The 22242-nt window shown below is 38.7% G+C and overlaps 1 protein-coding gene across 3 annotated transcripts in view; it reads left to right on the top strand.

The window, feature by feature from the left end:
- Positions 1 to 10652, top strand: part of LOC128698044 (uncharacterized) — a 39515-nt gene extending 28863 nt beyond the window's left edge. For all 3 annotated transcript variants that reach the window (XM_053790102.2, XM_053790104.2, XM_053790103.2), the window contains exon 8: positions 1098 to 10652. In XM_053790102.2, coding sequence (XP_053646077.2) covers positions 1098 to 1189 — 92 coding nt within the window. In that variant the 3' untranslated portion in view covers positions 1190 to 10652. The remainder of the gene's footprint in view (positions 1 to 1097) is intronic.
- Positions 10653 to 22242: the final 11590 nt, after the last annotated feature.

The following is a 22242-nucleotide window of genomic DNA, read 5'->3' as shown; positions in this document are numbered from 1 at the left end:
ACTTCATGGCTTCTCTTCTCTTAGGCTTTGAAGAAGTGTCATCATCACTACTTTTGTGCTTTGGTGCCTTTATTAAGCAAAAGTAAGGTTTATTTTTGAGCCACAGTAAACCATGGATAACAAACCACGGAAACTGAATTCACGGATATGGGGGTTCTACTGTACTATGGTTAATCACCAGTATGTACTGTAGTAGGGACAGATCTACTTTGAAATTAATGAAACTTAAGCTTGAGGGCCCCTAAACCCAGAGGGGCCCCAGAAACAACATTAGTGTACATTGCTTAAAAATTTTTGGTCTACTGTATGAGAAGGGGTTGCAAAGGGGCCCCCATAACAGTTCAAGCTTCAGGGCCTCAGAAATGTAGGTCCCCCACTGTACTGTAGTGTGGTGTTTGCTCTGTGTTCTGTACATGTGACCAGCCTAAGAGTTAAACCCAGTGTTTGTGTTAGTTAAGAGGTACCTTTACCTTTGATATACCTTTAATGAATTCCAAGAGTTTTTCTACTCCCGGAGCTTGGCTTGTATTACGTATTGTAAAATTAACTTGAAAATGTAAATAAAAGTAATTTTGTACATTTCCTTGTGGTAATTGTGCTACTGTGGATCTCTTATTTAGAGAGATCACCTCCTCGTATGTAATTTGAAATGAAAAAAAATACGAAAAACTTGTTTGGTTTTCATTTTCCTTATCTGCCTGTGATTTTTTTCATTCCTGTTTATAAAAGTGTTCCTCTTTCCTTTTCTCTCTCTTTTTTTTCCAATTTGCTTTATCTGTTGTATTCTTAAAGTGTTGGTGCTTGACACTAGTGAGGGGCTCTTGATCAAGGGAATTGGATCTGTGCTCCAGTTTCCTGAAATGAGCCTGAATACCTTCCCCCCCCCCCCACAGGCTCTGTATAATCCCTACGGGTTTAGTGTTCTCCCATGATTATAATAAGTCCGCCAAGGCAAGGTTACCCAAAAAAGAAGAAACACTTTTATCATCATTCACTCCATCATTATTATCATTATTACAAATGTTGAATGTTTTTCATAATATATGACATACATAGCTTTGAACATTGATCTGAATTATTTCCTTAGCTTGACACAGATCTCATCACTGCAGGCAAGGACAACATGGTTGGTCTTCTACACCTCGGAGCCCCAAATCATGGCTGGACCCAACGATGTGAGTTTACATGATCAAGCCTTTCCCACAAACTTGATCTCTTCGAGTCCGATCGTCAAGTGTGCACTCTGGATAATTCTTTCAGTCACGGGAATAAAAACTGAAGGTTCTTGGTCCTTCTGTACATGTGAATGCACTGGTAATACAGAAGAATATTTTTATTTAAAATTAGATTCTTTGAAGTAGAAATGCAAAGATTTGCAGTGCGTGTGTTGAAACTTTGAGCAGACAGTTCAGGTGTAACTTCATAATTCAGGTCGTGTTAAAGTTTAAAAAATTATTGTTGTTGTATTGGAAAATGAAGAGCTACATGTATAGTTAATGCAGTGTATTTTATTTTAATGTATTAAGCAGGACCTGAGGAAAGTAAGTTCTTCCCGCTGTTACTAGCACTTTTTAAAAGTTCAGATTGTACCTTTCTTATTTTTTTAATTTCTAATGTGTGTGTCATATAAGGTTGCATTCGAGATTTATCAGGTAAACTTTATCTTTTGTTCCCATTTCTTTTGTATATACAGTATGTGCTATTTATACTCTTGTTTTCAGGTTAGCATTGGTAAGTAATGGAAGTGTAACTGTTTATGTCTTGCTTTTTAGGCAGTGTTTGTCACATAATCTGAATTGACTTAAACATAAATTATTTCCAAAAGATATTCTTATGCCTTGATACATACATTTTTGTAAATTAACATGGCATTGTATTTTTTTATTTCAAGATAGTGATCATCTACACCAAGGCTGGTGACCCAAAAAAGAAAAAAACTGTAAAGTTTATCTTCTTTTTACATTGAGTAATTTATACAAGAGAAGGGTTTACTAGCCCCTTGTTCCCAGCATTTTTTAACAACACGCAGGAATGATTCTTTTCCACTTCCCCATGGAATGGTACTGTATGTAAATTTGTGATTTTGCCCCAAAACTAACTTTGAAACCTGGCAATGCATGCTGTTGACAATAGTGAAGAAACAAAGTACTATATTGAAAACACTTTTGTTTGTATAATGTTTTGAGCTGGTTAGACCTTTGTAGATTTGACTTGTTTGGCAAAATGATTATTGTTTTATATTTCTCCGAGGTGACTCATGAAATCATAATAACACGATTGCAAACAAACCACTGAATGGGTGGGATTTGATGAAACTCCAGGCCAGCTGGCTGAGTGGTTTACACACTAGCTGGAGTTTTAAGACTCAGTTGCCATGGGTTCAAATCCCAACTGTTCCATAGTTTATATTCCTGCAAGCGCAACCTAAAAAGCACAGCATTTCTTTCTGTATGGAGGTATTGCATTTCTTTTGGTAAAACTTTTCTTGAATGCATGGACAACATTAAGGTTTAATTGAATGGTGAGTTTATTTTTCATTATTGGTGAATACTTTTTTTATGAATAAAAGTTAGTTAAAAGCTGCGTGTATAATACTAAAAGATCTCAAAACCCGTAAGTTCTGATTCCATTTATAGTTTTATGTGTCTTAGCAGGGTGCTGGGCTGATTGAAGCATCGGTTTGCAGTGGGTACTTCCTCACTTCCATCAGGATAAGTAGAGCTAATTATTTTGATATTAACCTTGGTACTTGATACTGACAGGTGGTCGAAAAAGATGAGTAAGCAAACACCAGGATGTACTTATTAAAAACATTTAGGTCCTGGAACCTTGATTGCCTCTGGTCAAGGTCCTGGAACCTTGGTCGCCTCTGAAGTGATCAAAGTCCTATGACTGAAATATTTCTAATAACCACGTGCTAGTGTTTGGTCATGTGTCATTTGAAGCTGCTAATTATTTTGGTAGATCAGTCTCAAAATCCAAAGGTTTCTGGGTGAAAGTTTGTTTTTATTTTCTTGACTTTTAGATTTTCAAAGGGTTTTATTAATTGAAAATAAGGTGTTTCTTAACCACTGTTTGTGTGAAGTTGAATAAATACAAGCAATATTTTCTGGAGTGAAAGTTTGCTACACTACTGAACTCTGTATTGAGGCTTAGGAAGTCCATTTCTTTTATGCTTTTATATTTTTTTCTTAGTCATACAGCAGAGACATGCAAGATAGAATAAGTAAAACACCTGATGCTGTACTTACAACATATATGGTTATTTTAATGATTTTTATTTTTGGAGTAAAGATCTTGTGTAGAGTGAGTTATGATTTGAAATATATTTCCTAGTGATTGTTGTTATACTTTATATCTCTTTATAGACTGTTTGTAATGTTTTTTACCTGTAATGAATATGACACTTGAGGCATTAATGCGAACGGTTATAAATAGTTTGTTAAATCTGTGTTAAATTTTAGTTGTTTTTGTGCATTGTACAACTATGATTCAGTACTGGAACGATGCTTCAACTGTAATTTCTACTCACTTGGGCATTATTATTGTTATAGCCATTGGGAAGCACTAAACCTGTAAGGGGTCATAGAGTGCCTGGGGAGTGGGTGGTAATTATTATTATATTTACGAGGAAACGATAAGAGTCAGACCGAATGTCATTATGAGCTTCTTTCTCCTATGTGCGGATTATTTGTGCATGAGGAAGTGCTATATTCATAGTCATTGAGTGCCTACGAATGGGAGGTAATTAAGTGTGATCAGGAGAAGGGAAGACCAGTTTGAATGTACTGTGTATCAGTGGTAAAATATATTAACAAGTTATGTAAATAAGACATGATACTTTATGTGGCTTATGGTATAAAACATCTTTTCAATGAAATGCCACAAACTGCATGTAATGGTATCTGAAATTCTTTACATTGAGAGGGCTTCAGTAGCATCAAGGCTTCACCTTGAAGGAGTAATGTGTACTCGCCTGCATGTGGTTGCAGGGGTAGAGTCACAGCTCCTGGCATAAGAAACTTTTCATAGTTTGGCTAAACAGCATTAATGAATGATTCTTAAACTGTAGGTATCAAGATTCCCACCACTAAAACTCTAGTTCAACTAGCTAGTTTGCTGAATTCCCCTCAGAGTACCACTTTGAGGGGGATTCAAGCCAGACCCTTGCACCAACCACACATCAAAACCTCTAAACCATTCTCCTATGTTAAATCTTCATTGACTCTGATCTAACAGTCACATGTGTGACTGTTTATTGCCTCCCCACATGTCCATCCATCCATCCCAGATTGATGCATTCTCTTCATCAACCCATCATGTTTCACACTATCTTAACTCATTTTTTGGAGTATGTTTATAGTCACCTATCTTGCTCCACACCATCTTAATCAACTTATCCTGCTACTCTCTCTAGCCTTAACCCCATCCATCACCAAGGATTACGTTTATGCCTTGGTGCTTTTCGCTCTTCCCCTGTTGAGAACCTCTATGCAGAAGCGAATGTTCCATCCTTGTCTGATCGCCGTGATGCCCATTGCCTTCGGTACTATGTACGCTCTCACGATCTCCACAATCCTTCCATTTATAGAATGGTCACCGATATTAGTAGACATTCTTTATTTGTTCGCCGCCCCTGTTTGCTCCATCCCTTTTCTCTTCGCCTACATTCGCTCTTGTCTTCCCTTCAGTTACCACCTTTATATGTTCATATAGCATCTCACTTTTCCCTACTCCCCTGGGAAGTTCCAGCTGTTCGGGTCTGTTCTTTCTCACTCCCTTGCTCGAAAGCCCAACTGCCTACAGTGGCTTCCCGCTCTCTTTTTCTTGATCACTTCCACTCTCATTCTCATGCCATCACTGTGTACACAGATGGCTCTAAGTCTTCAGACGGCGTCGGATTCACAGCAGTGTTTCCGGACAGCATCGTGCGAGGGCATTTACTATCTTCGGCTAGCATTTTTACTGCTGAATTGTATGCCATTCTTGCAGCACTTATTCGTATCGCATTTATGCCTGTGTCATCATTTGTGGTAGTCTCAGACTCCCTTAGTGCTCTACAGGCTATACGAAAATTTGATACATCTCACCCCCTAGTTCTCCGTATCCAACTTTGGCTACTCCGTATCTCTACCAATCATAAAGATATTGTTTTTTGTTGGGTCCCTGGTCATGTCGACGTACAGGGCAATGAACAGGCAGACACTGCTGCGCGGTCAGCATTACATGACCTACCAATTTCCTATAGAGGTGTTCCATTTCTGGACTATTTTGCTGCAATAGCTACCCACCTTCACACCCGTTGGCAACAACGTTGGTCAACTCTGCTCGGTAACAAACTTCATTCTATTAAACCGAGCATAGGTTACTGGCCGTCTTCTTGTCATCAGTGCCGAGGTTGGGAGACCACTCTCTCCCGCCTTCGCATAGACCACACTCGTCTTACTCATGGGTATCTCGTGGAAAGGCACCCTGTTCCTCTCTGTGAGCAGTGTCAAGTTCCAGTATCGATTAGCCACATTCTGTTAGACTGCCCTCTCTATCATCGAGCATGCAGAATTTACCTCCAACGTCGTCTTCGTTCTACTACTCTCTCTTTACCTTCCCTTCTTGCTGATGGACCCTCCTTTAATCCTGACTCTCTCATTGACTTCTTGACAACGACTGATTTACTCCACAAACTCTGATGATGATACCTTTCGCACTCCCCTCAGCCCTTTCTAGTTCAGTCTCTTGCTGCCCTTTACCCTTTCACCATCCACTGCCCCGCTGTTATCCGTAACCTATTACTCATCCATCTTCCTTTTGCCACCTGATGCCCTCGCTTCCTTCCTGCCCTGCAGCGCTGTATAGCCCTTGTGGCTTAGCGCTTCTTTTTGATTATAATAATAATTAGTCAACTTAACTTGATAATAAATAATGTGCATGCACATCAGGCTGGCTTGCTTTTCAGTCTTGTACAGTGGAGGATTTTTATGCTGGATACAATTTAGAAATCTCCAGTATTAGAGTGAGAAAACCTGCTGCTCAGACAACAAATCTCATCATTGAAGATACCCAAGCATTATGCATCTCTTATTCATCAACTTGCCAGTATTCCATCCCATCAATATAATGAAGCAAATTATTGCAACAACCTCTCTTTCATGGCTTCCAAAGAATAAAAAGGCTTCATAAAGAATAAAAAGGCACAGTACTGTGACTGGAACAGTACACAAATAATGCACATAGGAAAGAGAAGCTAACAACGATGTTACAGTCCAATTTGGACCATTTACAAAGTCACACTGTGTACTTTGTAAATGGTTTAAGTCACACTGAAATGTCATAGTAAGTTTCTCTCTCCTATGTTCAGGTTATTTGTGTATTGTGTTTTAGATGAAGTCATCTGTCTTGCAACCTCTCCTGACCTGACCTTGGCTTTCACTATACCTTACTCTAGATTTCCACCTTAATCATGATGATAATCATGGACAATCAGGAATGTCATCCTAAAAATTAATCTCTAGTTTGTGGGATAGCTGTGAATTGTTCCAATCATGATAATGTGAATGCTAGTCTTCCTTTTACAGTATGTAATGTACAGTATTCTGTCTGAACAATTATGAAGCGGATGACAGTCCATATTGCAGGTGATCTGAAGGATTTATTTAATGCAGTTGTGTAAATGGCATGAATTATGACTACTGTATCTTGCTACAATCACTTCCTTCCATTTTCCTCTTAATGAATAACTAAAGTGTAATGAACACTTGTCAGTGATCAGTAATAACCCACATGGAGACAGAAACTCATAAGATTGATTGATCTGTATATTTCGACTCCCTTCTGGGATCCTCAGTGTACATAATGTGTTTTAGAGAATAATCTGTATATGACTGTATTTAGGGACTAGTGAATCGGTAGTATTTATGTATCTGAAAGGGAGGGGTGAACAGAGGAAATGTGCTCATGTAAAGAGTAAATATTAGTTATGAACTTTGTGCACTGTTCCATCCTCCCCTCCTCCCCCCACTCCTGCCAAACAAATAATTTCATTAAGGTATTTAGTCTATTAGTAATACTGTATAGCAGCTTCCTGAAAAATTCATGATGGATTTACCATTGTTTATGAATATAACAATCAGTGTGTGTCTAATTGCCCATCCCATGAGTGGGGAAAATGGATGTACAGTACTAATAATGATTGTTTAATCTATACAGGCAGTAATTAAAGCAGCTATTTTTTTACTTGTAATATATTTTTAATACTGTATATGCTATGGGAAGAAATAGAAACTCAGTAATTCATGCCCTAGAGGAAGTTTAGCAGGTTTTATTCCTGAACTTGAGTTTCACCAGTGATAATAAACAATGCTGCCTTGTAATTGGGCATTTTGAATTTTTTGTTCCACCAGAGAGGATTGTTCCATTTTACATGTGACCTCTTGTTTACTTTTTGTATATTTGGCTTAGTTGTTCATGCAGTTTCTTGACCATAGTTTGCAAAATGGTACTTATTTCAGTATTTATAATTATCATTAAATGTAGGGAATGTCTCTATGCTGTAATATTGATTTGTATACCTGGAGGAGGTTTCAGGGGTCGTTGCCCCTACGGCCCGGTCTGTGATTAGGCCTCGTCACACATACTTCATGTTTGTGTACACAACACTCAAAAGCAGCATTTTTAGAGTTATTATCTACACTTATGACTAAGATCCAAAATATGTAATATTGTCTTGAGAAAATAATTGTTTTGTGAATTCTCATCTACTTACAAAAATTGCTACGGGTGTTTGTCAATTGAGGGAACCTTGTATCTCAAAGCAGGTGTTGTCAATCGAGGGAACCTTGCATCTTAAAATGTGTTTGTCTGTCGGGGGAACCTTGTATCTCAAAAGAGGCGTTTAAAAGGTTGCATCTTGAGTGTTGGTTCACCATATGTTGCATCAGTTCCACCATGAAGCATCAAGGACAGTGGTGCTAACACCCCCATCCCATCCCCACTCCACACATTGTATGATGGGTTTAGTGCTTCCTTCTGATGATGATGATGATAAAAATAATAATAAATACTGTACAGCATATGCTTATTGTATTTTATTACCATACAATATAATGCTGAATTTGCATTTATCACACATGTACTTTTAAAGGATGGAGGAGCCAGCTTGTTGCATTGAATCACCCACACTCAGTACTTCACATAAATGTAATAATGTTGTTGTGGTTAAGATAACATGGATGCTCTGCTCTCTGGACTATCCCTAGTATTATCTGAGATATTGATTTATCAGTCAGGAATTTATTTCTTAAACAGTTTTTTTTTTTTTTTACTCTGTGATTTTTATGAACTTGCATGTGTATGAGACGACCAGGTGGTGTATGACCCTTGGGTTTATCATCTGTCTATGAATATGGGGTGTTGTGTTATGCAGCAGAAAAGAATAAGTGTCATATTCAAGCAATGGAGTAAAATGCAAGCATATGGGAGATCAGAGCCATGAAGGTCAAGCCACCATGTTTTATCAGGCTCTAATCCTAACTTAGAGATGCAGAAGACAACATCTGCACTTTCCCACAGGCAAAACATTAAACAATCTGGAAATAAAGATATTAGTAGCAGAGGATTCCTTTAATACAATATTCACCCAAGGCTGGGGTTTTTCAAGTACACAAGAATGAGCAAATACTACTACTGAAAAGGCAAATGGGGATCATGAGGTCAGGCTCAGAGAAAGACAACTCACACACAAGGTCACTGCAAGAGCAAGTGTGTTTACTGGTTGCTGTGTACTTGATAAAGCCTGACCTTGAGTGAAACATTGTACTAAAAGGATCCTTTGCTGCCAGTATCCTGTATATGTATGGTATACAATACCAACAAGATAAAGAATTAGACATGTTCATCTGGATATTTTTATACCCAGTGTTGTACATATGTCTAATTCTTTACCAGTATCTTTATTCCCACTTGTCTTCTTTTGATATGGTCTGCCATTGAGGAATCCATTTCTTCACTAACCCAGATTTTGGCCATGGTGGCATTTATTTGTTTCTGCCTCTCAGTGCCTCATATGTTACTGTAAGACTGAGTTCCATTGTCCATCACTGTCCTTGAAACTTGGAACTCCTATTCTTAATCAATGGATATTTATTATTTTTAATCTAATTTTTTTATTATATACATCCCTCCACAGGATGTTCTTGGAGGTGATATGTCTTGGTCCAAGGAATTGGATCTAACCTCTTTCTTGGAACAAGCCTGACTGTTTCTCTTTCCCCAGGCAGTGTATTACCCCACAAGGTTTAGTGGTTGCTCTTAATGATTATTGTACCCATCAGTCTCCACCTAGAAGATTGATAATGGTATCAATTGTAATGACTGATAAGGAAGAAATCCTTATGATTTACACATTACCTAATATTTTTATTGACAATCTCACATCTGTATTTTATGTCTAAACGTGTTCATCGAATTTATTCAGAAAACTCAGGCCAATGGGTCATGAATTTCTTTATTGGGCTTCTTTTTCTAAATGTTTGTAGGCTTACTTAAAAAAAAAAGTCTGTATTAGCATAGGATTTATCTTTTCTGAACCTGAGTGGATTAAAGGGTAATAGTGATGGATGCAAAGCAATGTCAGACACTTGCTGGAAAGAACTGTATATTTCAGCTTGTAAGACCCTCCAGGGAGGGACCTTGATGCCAGTGAGAAAGTCTTTATCTAGTGAACTGGACTTATTCTTCTCTTCCTTGGATCAAACTTGAAAGCCTCCCATTCCCTAGGAGCTGTATGATCCCAGTAGGTTTAGCACTTTCTCCATGATTAAATTAATTGGCCTCTAACTGATGTTGAAGTACATGTATACAAATTTCTCTAACTTGTATTTTATATAGCTAAGTGGTTTGTCACTTTGCAAGTGTAGATATTGCAGTGCAAGAGTATAGATATTGCAGTGGAATGTATCTTAATAATTTACAAAGTGTCACTGCTGGGTGGAGTACATTTACAGTGCTCAAAATTTGCAAGGATGTGCTCAGAGTTCAAACACAAAACCTGAGAATACCACTAAGTGTTGTCTGTGTAAACCATCTGCAATCAGGACTTTAAATGACATTTTTTAATATAATAAAGTAAAATGTTTATTTCTTTAAGTACATGTACAAGGTATACAGACCATAGCTGACATCAGTGACATACTGCTATATAGAAAGCCCCTTGTTATGCAGAGCATTTCTTGCAAATTTGGTCAGTTTTATTCCAGGATGCGACCCACACCAGTCGACTGACACCCAGGTACCCATTTTACTGATGGGGAACATAGACAACTGGTGTAAAGAAACACTCCCAATGTTTCTACCCTCACCGGGAATCAAATCTGGACCCTTGCCATGTGAAGCGAGAGCTTTAGCTACCAGGCCACAGGGCACTGTGGCCTGGTGAATTTTTTTTTAAATTCACAAATTGAGATCCTGCAAATTTTGAGTGAGTAATATACCATATGTTAAATGTAATTAGGAATAATGTACTGGGCGTATAGCAATAAAAGCCAAAGAATGATAATACAGAAGAGTGGTAATTAATAAAGATATTCTTTATAGTTTCAGAGAACATTTTGTATTTGCTTAATAGGTTAGTTTGTATTCTTAATAAAAGAAATTTTTAAGTTGTATTTTTAATGCCCTTAATTTCCAGATCATTTTAAGGGGTCACTGAAGGGCACTTCAATGACCCCTTGGATCAAACCCATTTACCTCCCATACCCCAGGTGCTGCATGATCTTTGTGGGTTTAGCACTTCAGTAATAACCTGTCCTCAGATTATTATTAGTTGTGTTAGCAGTGCTTAACCCACAGCGGTCTTCTAGCACCTGGAGGAATAGCAGACAATAAAGTTCAGTTAAGGGAAATGGAAAATAGATAAAATTGCTTAGATTATGAACCTTTCACCAAGAATAATAATACTGAGCTAGCATTGGCTTAATTAAAAGTGTAACAGCAATCATTATAGATGTTTGCCTGAAAGTACCAGAATGTATATTGAGGTTGTGATCTTAGTGTGACTACCAGTTTGCTGCTCATTAACAGACTCCCCTCAAAGGAGGTTCCTTGATGCTGAGAGGTTCTTGATCTAGGGAATTATATCTGCTCCAATTCCCTGAATTAAGCCTGAATCCCTAACTTCCCCCTCCCTCCAGAGTCGCTGCATAATCCCTACAAGTCTAGTGCTCCCCATGATAATAATGACCTTGCAGATGCTTGTGCAGGCATGGATGGTTAATTCAGAGCCACCACTCACTAATATACAGGGTGTTTCAAAATGATGGACCCAATTGGGTCCATTTTGAAGCACCCTGCACAATTGATTATGCTTCCAACTGTGCCCTATCACAGTTTTAAATCATCAGTTCCCTGAAGGGAGGCACCTTGATGCAGGTGATGGACTCTTCATTGAAGAAACTGGACCTCTTTCCTGCCTTGGATTGAACCTAATTCCCCCCCCATTCCTAGTGCAGTATGACTTATGGTACACAATACACAACCCAAGGCAGGAAAGGATCCCATATATATTAAGAGATTCTTAACATTTTTACAATTACAGGCACTTTAAGTAACAGAAAATTTAAATTATGATAATGAGGGGGAAGAGCTAGACCCATAAGTCATAAATAAAAAAAAAAAGCACAATACCGTGACTGGAGCAATACACAAACAACCCACACATAGAAGACAGGAGCCCACGACGACGCCTCAGTCCGACTTGGACCATTTACAAAGTCACGCAGTGTGGCTTTGTAAATGGTCCAAGTCGGACCAAGGCATTGTCGTGAGCTCCTCTCTTCTATGTGTGGGTTGTTTGTGTATTGCTCCAGTCACGGTATTGTGCTTTTTTTTTTTATTTATGACTTATGGGTCTAGCTCTTCCCCCTCATTATCATAATTTAAATTTTCTGTTACTTAAAGTGCCTGTAATTGTAAAAATGTTAAGAATCTCTTAATATATATGGGATCCTTTCCTGCCTTGGGTCAATAATACCTCACTTAATATAACTCCACTGTGCTCCATGACCCTTGTAGGTTTAGTGCTTCTTTTTGATAACCCCATTATCAACCCCTTATAGCCCTCAAGAAAGGTTTCTTGATGTTGGTTAATAAAATCCCATTAGCCACCCATTACATTGTACCTTGCTTAATAAAACCCCATTAACCACCCCTTACAATGTACCTCACTTAATAAAATCCCATTAACCACTCCCTTACAATATACCTCATGAAGAAAATTTTGGATTTTCCTAAATTCAGCATGTGTAAATTTGAATAATACAATAATTTTTTTTACTATTTTTTTATTAACATCGGCTGATTCCCACCAAGGTAGGGTGCAAAAAAGAAAAACTTCCATCATCATTCATTCCATCACTGTCTTGCCAGAGGGACGCCTTACACTACAGTTATAAAACTGCAACATTAACAACCCTCCTTCAGAGTGTAGACACTGTACTTCCCATCTCCAGGACTCAAGTCCAGCCTGTCGGTTTCCCTGAATCCCTTCATAAATGTTACTTTGCTCACACTCCAATAGCACTTCAAGTATTAAAAACCATTTGTCTCCATTCACTCCTATCAAATATGCTCACAAATGCTTGCTGGAAGTTCATGCCCCTCGCACACAAAACTTCCTTTACCCACTCCCTCCGACCCTTCCTAGGCCGACCCCTACCCCACCTTCCCTCCACTACAGATTTATACACTCTCGAAGTCATTCTGTTCCATTCTCTCTACATGTCCGAACCACCTCAACAACCCCTCCTCAGCCCTCTCGATAATAGTTTTGGTAATAATCCCACACCTCCTAATTTCCAAAACTATAAATTCTCTGCATTATATTCACACCACACATTACCCTCAGACTTGACATCTCCACTGCCTCCAGCCTTCTCGCTGCAACATTCATCACCCATGCTTCACACCCATACAAGAGTGTTAGTACAACTATATTCTCATACATTCCCCTCTTTGCTTCCATGGCCAAAGTTCTTTGTCTCCACAGACTTCTAAGTGCACCACTCACCCTTTTCCCCTCATCAATTCTATGATTCACCTCATCTTTCATAGACCCATCTGCTGACACGTCCACTCCCAAATATCTGAATACATTCACCTCCTCCATACTCTCTCCCTCCAATCTGATATCCAATCTTTCATCACCTAATCTTTTTGTTATCCTCATAACCTTACTCTTTCCTATATTCAGTTAATTTTCTTCTTTTACATACTCTACCAAATTCATCCACCAACCTCTGCAACTTCTCTTCAGAATCTCCCAAAAGCACAGTGTCATCAGCAAAGAACAACTGTGACAACTCCCACTTTGTGTTTGATTCTTTATCTTTTATCTCCACACCTCTTGCCAAGACCCTCACATTCACTTCTCTTACAACCCCATCTGTAAATATATTGAACAACAACGGTGACATTACACATACTTTGTGGAAAATACTGTATATATTTTCCAGAGATTCAGTATTTATATGTAAATAGATGGCCATACTGTATTTAATGATATTTATGTCATAGAAAACGGAAAGCCTGCGCTTGCACAGACGAGACTTGCCATCTTGGTTTTGAATTGGATACAACGTTAGTTCAATGGGAACTAATTTTCGTGCTCTAGAGGTTAAAATTGGGCTGACACCTCTCAAATAGGAGGCGAAATTGCTAGACATGCATTCCTGCATAACTTGAGATATCAGACGACTGGAGAAGACAGCTCCAGGTACCTCAGATGAGCTCTCTAGATTTGTGTATAATTCTGGCCAGTGTTTTCATAAATTTAGTTAGTGAGGTTTTTCTGAGTATGATAAAACTTAATATCCAGTCAAATTGGTGAGTGATATTAAGATATATTTTCCTTTTGTTATGTAATTGTGTACCCCTCAGGGAAGGTTCCTTGATGTTGGTGAGGGGCTCTTGATTTAGGGAATTGGATCTGTGCTCCAGTTCCCCGAATTAAGCCTGAATGCCTTCCACATCCCCAGGTGCTGTATAATCCTACGGGTTTAGCGCTCCCCTTTGATTATAATAATAATAATATGTAATTGTGTATATATAAAACCATTTATTATTTTTAATATACAGTCCACAAATTTATATATTTACCAGAACTCCTGGTGATATATATTTCATTTATAATTAATAGGTCCAGAGCAACTTGTGGATATGACAGTGGTAAGTATCGAAGGGGGACATTTTTTGCGACCTAGGTGTCCCAAATTCCTACTTGTCTATGTAACATTGATGTTTAGGTAATCACAATGTAAAGGATTGTCATGCCAAATTAAACAACTGTTATCAATGTCACAAAGGAAGACACCATATAGTCATGTGTAAAGGTCTATATGATAATGTTGATAATAATGATAATGTTGACAATCCTGACACAACAGTAGCTAATGTAAAAATTTCTGCTAATATTAATAATGATGGTTTTGCTTAAGTAGCCTTACCTGTGTTACAGGTAAAAATTGATGATAAAAGGCATAAATCAAAAAATGTAACTGCATTATTGGACCAGGGATCCCAGCGTACTTTCATAAAACGTAAATGTCTTGATGGTATGAAAGTACAGATGGGAGATCCCACAACTTTAAAATTATCTGGTTTTCTCTTGGATAAAAGGGCTCAATTGTATGACACTGTTTATGTAACTGTCAGGTTGGGCAATGAGAAAAAACGTGTTAATGCAGTAATTGTAGATAGACTTCCAGAGAAAATATCTACAGTAGGGCTTAGTAAAGCTACAGAAAGACTTTCACATAATGTAAATTTAGCACCTTCTGGTGTAAGTGATGATTCTGTAGGCCCAATAAATATTTTGATAGGTAGTGACTATTATGCCTCCTTTGTAAAGGGTATGGTAAAGAAATGTGGTGTCACCCTTTTGAAGACTGCAGGAGGCCATGTAATGTATGGTAGGATTCCTCGTAATAATAATTCATGACTAGAGGAAACAACAAATACCATAACTGTGTGTCTTACTCATGAAATCGTACCCCAGTATAATTCTTCCATAGAGGATGGTGTTGAGCCAGTGCATAAATTGTGGGAATTAGACAGCATTGGAATATATGTAAATGAAGAAAGTCCAGACGATTCTTTTACTCAGGAGCAATACCTGAGAGATGTAAAATTTGAACCTGGACAATACTGGGTACGACTTCCGTGGAGACTGACCCATCCAGAATTGCCCACTAATTACAGAATGGCATATGGACAGTTAAAGGCTCAGCTCTGCGAACTGAGTAAGACACCAGAATTGTTAACTACCTATAATGATATAATTGCTGAGCAGTTAATTAATAACTTTATAGAAGAGGTACCTCCTGAGCAAGCCAAAATTTATGGTCACTATTTGCCACATCACGAAGTGAAGAAGGATTCTAAGACCACTCCTCTGAGAATTGTGTTTAATTGTAGTGCCAGGAGTAACAAAAATGTACCTAGTTTAAATGACTGTTTGATGACAGGTCCGTTGTTGACGGAAAAATTAGGAGATATCTTATTAAATTTCAGAGTAAAGAATTATGCCTTTACGGCTGACATAAGTAAAGCTTTCCTAAGAGTGGGTTTACAAGAGGCTGACCGGGATTGTACCTGCTTCTTATGGCCTGAGAATCCTAGTGACCCACTTAGCCCTCTGAAAACCTTTCGCTTTAGGAGTGTATAATTTGGTGCTACATCCAGTCCATTCCTACTTCAAGTGACGATAAATGCACACCTTAAATGTATGGAAAGTTCATTGAGTAAAGTAATGAGCAAACAATTTTGTGGACAATTTCCTGGGTGTGACGTCAACTGAAGAGGAACTGTTACTGACTTATGGAGAGGCTAATAAAATAATGCAAAGTGCAAATATGCCTCTGAGGGAATGGAATAGTAATTCGTCCAAATTAAAGGACAAAATAAGTAAAGATTACCCTGGAGATGAAGTGCCAAAATGTAGTAATGTATTGGGTTTAACTTGGGATACTGAGAGAGATTTGTTAATGTTAAAACCTAATAATTACAGTATGCCCAACAAATTAACTAAGAGAGTTTTGCTTGCTGAAGTTTCCAAATGTTTTGATCCACTAGGTTTAGTGTCACCCCTTACTATAAGAGGGAAATTATTAATTCAGGAAGCATGGAAACTTAAATGTGCTTGGGATGAAATTCTACCTGAGGAATTCATTAACAGGTGGGATGAATTAATTGGTGATTATGAAAAAATTCCAATGTTGGAGTTCCCATGCCAGGTGGCCAATCCAAATGGGAAAAATGTACTCCACATTTTTTGTGATGCTTCAAAATTGGCATATGGAGCAGTTGCTTACCTTCAATGTAATAGTGTTATTTCTCTTGTTATGTCTAAGGCTAAAGTGTCTCCAATTAAATCACGCACCTTACCTCAGTTGGAATTAACAGCCATTTATGTAGGTGTCAAATTAGCTAATTATATAAGAAATAAGTTGCAGGAGATAAATATTAGCGACACTGTAATTTGGTCTGATAATGAGGTATCCTTACAATGGATTCATAATGGAAACAGTAAAATTGTGTACATACAAAACAGAGTCGCTGAAATTAATCAGATGCAAGAGAAGTATAATAGTTTGGGTCAGCATATGTTAACATTTAATCATATACCTGGTGAGGAGAATCCAGCTGATTTCTTGTCTCGAGGTTTACCTTATGCTAAATTTGTAAATGCTGTATCATGGTTTAAAGGACCTAGTTGGTTGGTAAATAAAGCTAATTGGCCTGTACAAAAGGCGTATATTGCTCCTGTTGAAATTACTGTGACCACCGCTCCAATAGTTTGTCCTTCCTTAGCCATTGATATAAATAGGTATTCTTCTTTACCCAAACTAATCAATGTAACTAAGTTTGTGTTTAAATTTCTAAACAAGATGAATATTTCATATAAGTTTTCACATCCTCTTGAATATTGGATAAAGAGGGTACAGGAGGAAATCTATGGAAATGAGATTAAATTGATGATGGAAAGAAAAATTGTGAAAGGTTCCATAATAGAGAAATTGGGGCTGTATTTAGAGAACAATGTAATTAGGTGCAGAGGTAGGTTACAAAATGCTGAATTGGGTGATTATGCTAAACACCCTATCTTACTGCCCAAAACTCATCATCTAACAAATTTGATTGTTCTAAATGCCCATAAAAATGTAATGCATGGTGGGGTACAAGATACCTTAAATTATATTAGGGAAACTTTCTGGATTCCACAAGGACGGCAAAGTGTAAAAAGGGTGATTAAATCTTGTGTAATATGTCGCCTTGTGGATGCCAGATCCTATATGTACCCAGGTCCTCCACCATTGTCAAAGGAGCGTGTACAATTAGTGAAACCATTTGATGTAACAGGTGTAGACTATAGTGGTCCAATAATTTTAACAGGTACGTCAAATGGTGTTCCAGTGAAAGTGTATGTTTGTTTGTTCACCTGTACTGCTACTAGGGCAGTTCATTTAGAAGTGGCACAGGACTTGTCTGCAGAACAGTTTATACAGGTGTTTCGAAAATTTGCAGCTAGGAGATCCTGTCTGAGATTGATGATTTCGGATAATGCCACAAATTTTGTAGCAGGTGCTCAACACTTGATAGAATTAAATAATAGTAATGATGTTCAATCTCTGTTAACTCAACGAGGGTGTACCTGGAAATTTATTACTCCTAGAGCCCCTTGGCAGGGGCGGCTGTACGAAAGACTGATAGGCACAGTGAAGAGGTGTCTCTGTAAAGTACTACACTGGAAGAGAATTAATTTGGAAGAATTCCATGCAGTGTTAGTGGAGGCAGAAAATCGTATAAATAATAGGCCTCTCTCGTACATGAGTGATACACCTGATGCAGATGTATTAACACCTTCTCACCTAATATGTGGAAGGAAATTGGAAACTGCCCCTGTCTATAGAGATAATCCGGAAGAAAGTGATGAAGGTTACAATGATGCGGCAGTGTTGTGTGATAAATTTAAAATGTTAAATAAAGTAATTGATCATTGGTCTAATGTGTGGCGTAAAGAATATCTTCTTACACTACGTGAACACTTTTATAGTGCGACAGAGGCAGTAAATCGACAGACCATTCAACCAGGTGACATTGTGTTAATTGACACTGAACAACATCGAACATTGTGGCCTCTGGGCAAAGTATTGACATTGTACCCAGATGCACAAGGTGTTGTCAGGAATGTCAAAGTGTTGTGTCGTGGCCAGGAAAGTTTATGCACAATTAATAAATTGATTCCCTTGGAATTAGGTGTTCAATCAAACGTAAATGAAAATCTGAGGGAAAGTGACACGAGTGATATGGAAGATAACGCAGACCAAGTGATGCCGGAAGATGAAATCGCAGTAAGACCTACTAGGAGAACAGCCACTCAAGCCAGAACTGGCTGGAATCGTCTCCTAAAGGAAGGAGTAATATGAATCGTTCAGCAACAAACTCCGGCCGGCCGCAGTGTGGAAAATACTGTATATATTTTCCAGAAATTCAGTATTTATATGTAAATAGATGGCCATACTGTATTTAATAATATTTATGTCATAGAAAACGGAAAGCCTGCGTCTGCGCAGACGAGACTCGCCATCTTGGTTTTGAATTGGATACAACATTAGTGTAATTGGGAAGGAATTTTAGTGCTCTAGAGGTTAAAATTGGGCTGACACCTCTCAAATAGGAGGCGAAATTGTTGGACATGCATTCGTGCATAACTTGAGATATCAGACGACTGGACAAGACAGCTCCAGGAACCTCAGATAAGCTCTCTAGATTTGTGTATAATTCTGGCCAGTGTTTTCATAAATTTAGTTAGTGAGGTTTTTCTGAGTATAATACAACTTAATATCCAGTCAAATTGGTGAGTGTTATTAAGATATATTTTCCTTCTGTTATGTAATTGTGTATACATAAAACCATTTATTATTTTTAATATACAGTCCACAAATGTATATATTTACCAGTATCCCTGGTGATGTATATTTCATTTAATTAATAGGTCCAGAGCAACTTGTGGTTATGACAGTGGTAGGTATCGAAGGGGGACATTTTTGCGACCTAGGTGTCCCAAATTCCTACTTGTCTATGTAACATTGATAAATAATAATTATCTTTGTTATCATTTACTTTTATGTACATAATTAGTTACATTCAGATAAATGCAATTTTCCACATCCTTGTCTAAGGCCTACTTGAACTGGGAAATAATCTCCCTCTCTCGTAACTGGAAGGTCCTGGAGGGATTGGTACCAAACCTGCACACGAAAATCACTCCATATGAAAGCAAAAGACTCGGCAGGAGATGCAACATCCTCCGATGAAAAGCAGGGGTGCCACGAGTACACTGAGAGACAACACAATAAGTGTCCGGGACCCAAGACTGTTCGATTGCCTCCCAGCATACATAAGGGGGATTAGCAATAGACCCCTGACTGTCTTCAAGAAGGCACTGGACAGGCACCTAAAGTCAGTACCTGACCAACCAGGTTGTGGTTCGTACATCAGCTTGCGTGCGGTCACCAGTAACAGCCTGGTTGATCAGACCCTGATCCACCATGAGGCCTGGTCTCAGACCAGGCTGCGGGGGCACTGACCGCCGAAACCCTCTCTAGGTAAACTCCAGGTACATACTCTAACTTGAGCCTCACTATCCTCGTAAAAACTCTTCACTGCTTTCAGTAACCTACCTCCTACACGATATATCTGCAACATCTGCCACATTGCCCCCCTATCCACCCTGTCATACGCCTTTTCCAAATCCATAAATGTCACAAAAACCTCTTTACCCTTATCTAAATACTGTTCACTTATATGTTTCACTGTAAACACCTGGTCTACACACCCCCTACGTTTCCTAAAGCCTCCTTGTTCATCTGCTATCCTATTCTCCGTCTTACTCTTAATTCTTTCAATAATAACTCTACCATACACTTTACCAGGTATACTCAACAGACTTATCCCCCTATAATTTTTGCACTCTCTTTTATCCCTTTTGCCTTTATACAAAGTAACTATGCATGCTCTCTGCCAATCCCTAGGTACCTTACCCTCTTCCATACATTTATTAAATAATAGCATCACCCACTCCAAAACTATATCCCCACCTGCTTTTAACATTTCTATCTTTATCCCATCAATCACATCTTCCCTATCTTCATCAACATTCAACAATTCCTCAAAATATTCCCTCCATCTTTCTGATACCTCTAACTCTCCATTTAATAATTCTACTCTCCTATTTTTAACTGTCAAATCCATTTATTCCCCCAGGCTTCCTCAATTTATTAATCTCACTCTTAACTTCTCTTTTTCTCTCCATATACTCGTTTTTTTCGGCCTGAATTTGTAATAGGAACCCGTGTTCATGTCCCCTGCTGAAGAATTGGGACAGGAAATTTGCGGGACCTCAAGAAATACGTGTGGATGGCAAAAGATAAGGGATACAACCATCACAAGGAAGTGTGCCATTAGTCCTTGCAGTTAGACCTCTAACTGACCAGTGTAGGGGTCTAGGTGTCAGGCAGGTGTTGTGGTGTGATCCATCTACAATAATTAAATGATAAGTGGTAATACAAATTTCTTTCGTGTACCCAGCAAGCCTGATCATATACAATCCACAACTTTAATTTACCAGAGTAGCTGGTTTTAATATTGTAATTATTAATTTACTGTCAGGTCTAGATTTTTGAGAGTGGTAGGGAGTGGGCATCGAGGAGTTAGTCCTGCGACCTACTGTAACTTAAGTCCCACTTTGCCCAAATTACTTGCAGGTAATAATTTAGGTAATACCCTGTAAACCTCCTGCAGGTAATTTGCTCACATAATAATTCATAAAACCTCGGTTAATAAGGACCCCATTAACCACCCCTTTGTACTGTACATTCCCAGGAGACCTAGGTACCCCCATACGCTCTGTTAGCGCTCTACCTTGACACCTCATGACCCCCCCCACCTCCAGCAGCAATTAAGAGGTAGAGGGTGCTGAATTAATGACCTGAACTTAATGACCTGAACTTAATGACATGAACTTAATAAGTCATATCAAGTGTTCGTCAGCGTCTGGGAGCCAGAGTAACCTAACAGACACCCCCCACAACCGCCACGCAAACCTCGCCTCTACGTCGCAAAGACGTAAGGTAGAGTTTAGCCCGAGTTACTGGCGCTCTGGGTTGGCCGCTGATCAACACTCACGTCTTGGTGTACTTAAATTCATCAAAGGGGATACCAGTCCATCAAAGGGGATACCAGTTCATCAAAGGGGATGCCAGTTCATCAAAGGGGATACCAGTTCATCAAAGGGGATACCAGTTCATCAAAGGGGATGCCAGTTCATCAAAGGGGATACCAGTTCATCAAATGGGATACCAGTTCATCAAAGGGGATACCAGTTAATCAAAGGGGATACCAGTTCATCAAAGGGGATACCATTTCATCAAAGGGGATACCAGTTCATCAAAGCGGATACCAGTTAATCAAAGGGGATACCAGTTCATCAAAGGGGATACCAGTTAATCAAAGGGGATACCAGTTCATCAAAGGGGATACCAGTTAATCAAAGGGGATACCAGTTCATCAAAGGGGATACCAGTTAATCAAAGGGGATACCAGTTCATCAAAGGGGATACCATTTCATCATAGGGAATACCATTTTATCAAAGGTACAGCTGTACCTCCGGGAACACCTGTACCTCAGATAACACTTGTACCTTCAGGAACACCTGTACCTACAAGAGCAGTTGTGAACATTAAAATGGTATAAAATACCGACAGATTGTTAGGTAAGACACATATGCAACAGTTAGGTATCTTTATTTCGAAACGTTTCGCCTACACAGTAGGCTTCTTCAGTCTATGGAACAATACTCTTCTCCAGACTGAGAGACTGACCACCTCAAAACTTTAAGGGTAATGGACTGATTACATCGTCTTCAAGTATCTTCTGCTTCTATCAACTTTTCTGTACTCGACTGAAGAAGCCTACTGTGTAGGCGAAACGTTTCGAAATAAAGATACCTAACTGTTGCATATGTGTCTTACCTAACAAGAGCAGTTGTATTTCCAGGAACATCTGTACCTGAGGGTAAAGGCAGGTATATGCACTTGTTATCAGCACGGTGCTGGAGACACAGCACTTAGTTCCACTTTATGCCTGGATGCTGTGAGCTGCTGCAGGGTAACAGCATCTCAGGAGCCTTGCCG

This window comes from Cherax quadricarinatus, chromosome 58, assembly GCF_038502225.1.
Source record: "Cherax quadricarinatus isolate ZL_2023a chromosome 58, ASM3850222v1, whole genome shotgun sequence".
NCBI lineage: Eukaryota > Metazoa > Arthropoda > Malacostraca > Decapoda > Parastacidae > Cherax > Cherax quadricarinatus.
This window is presented reverse-complemented; position numbering and strand designations above follow the sequence as displayed.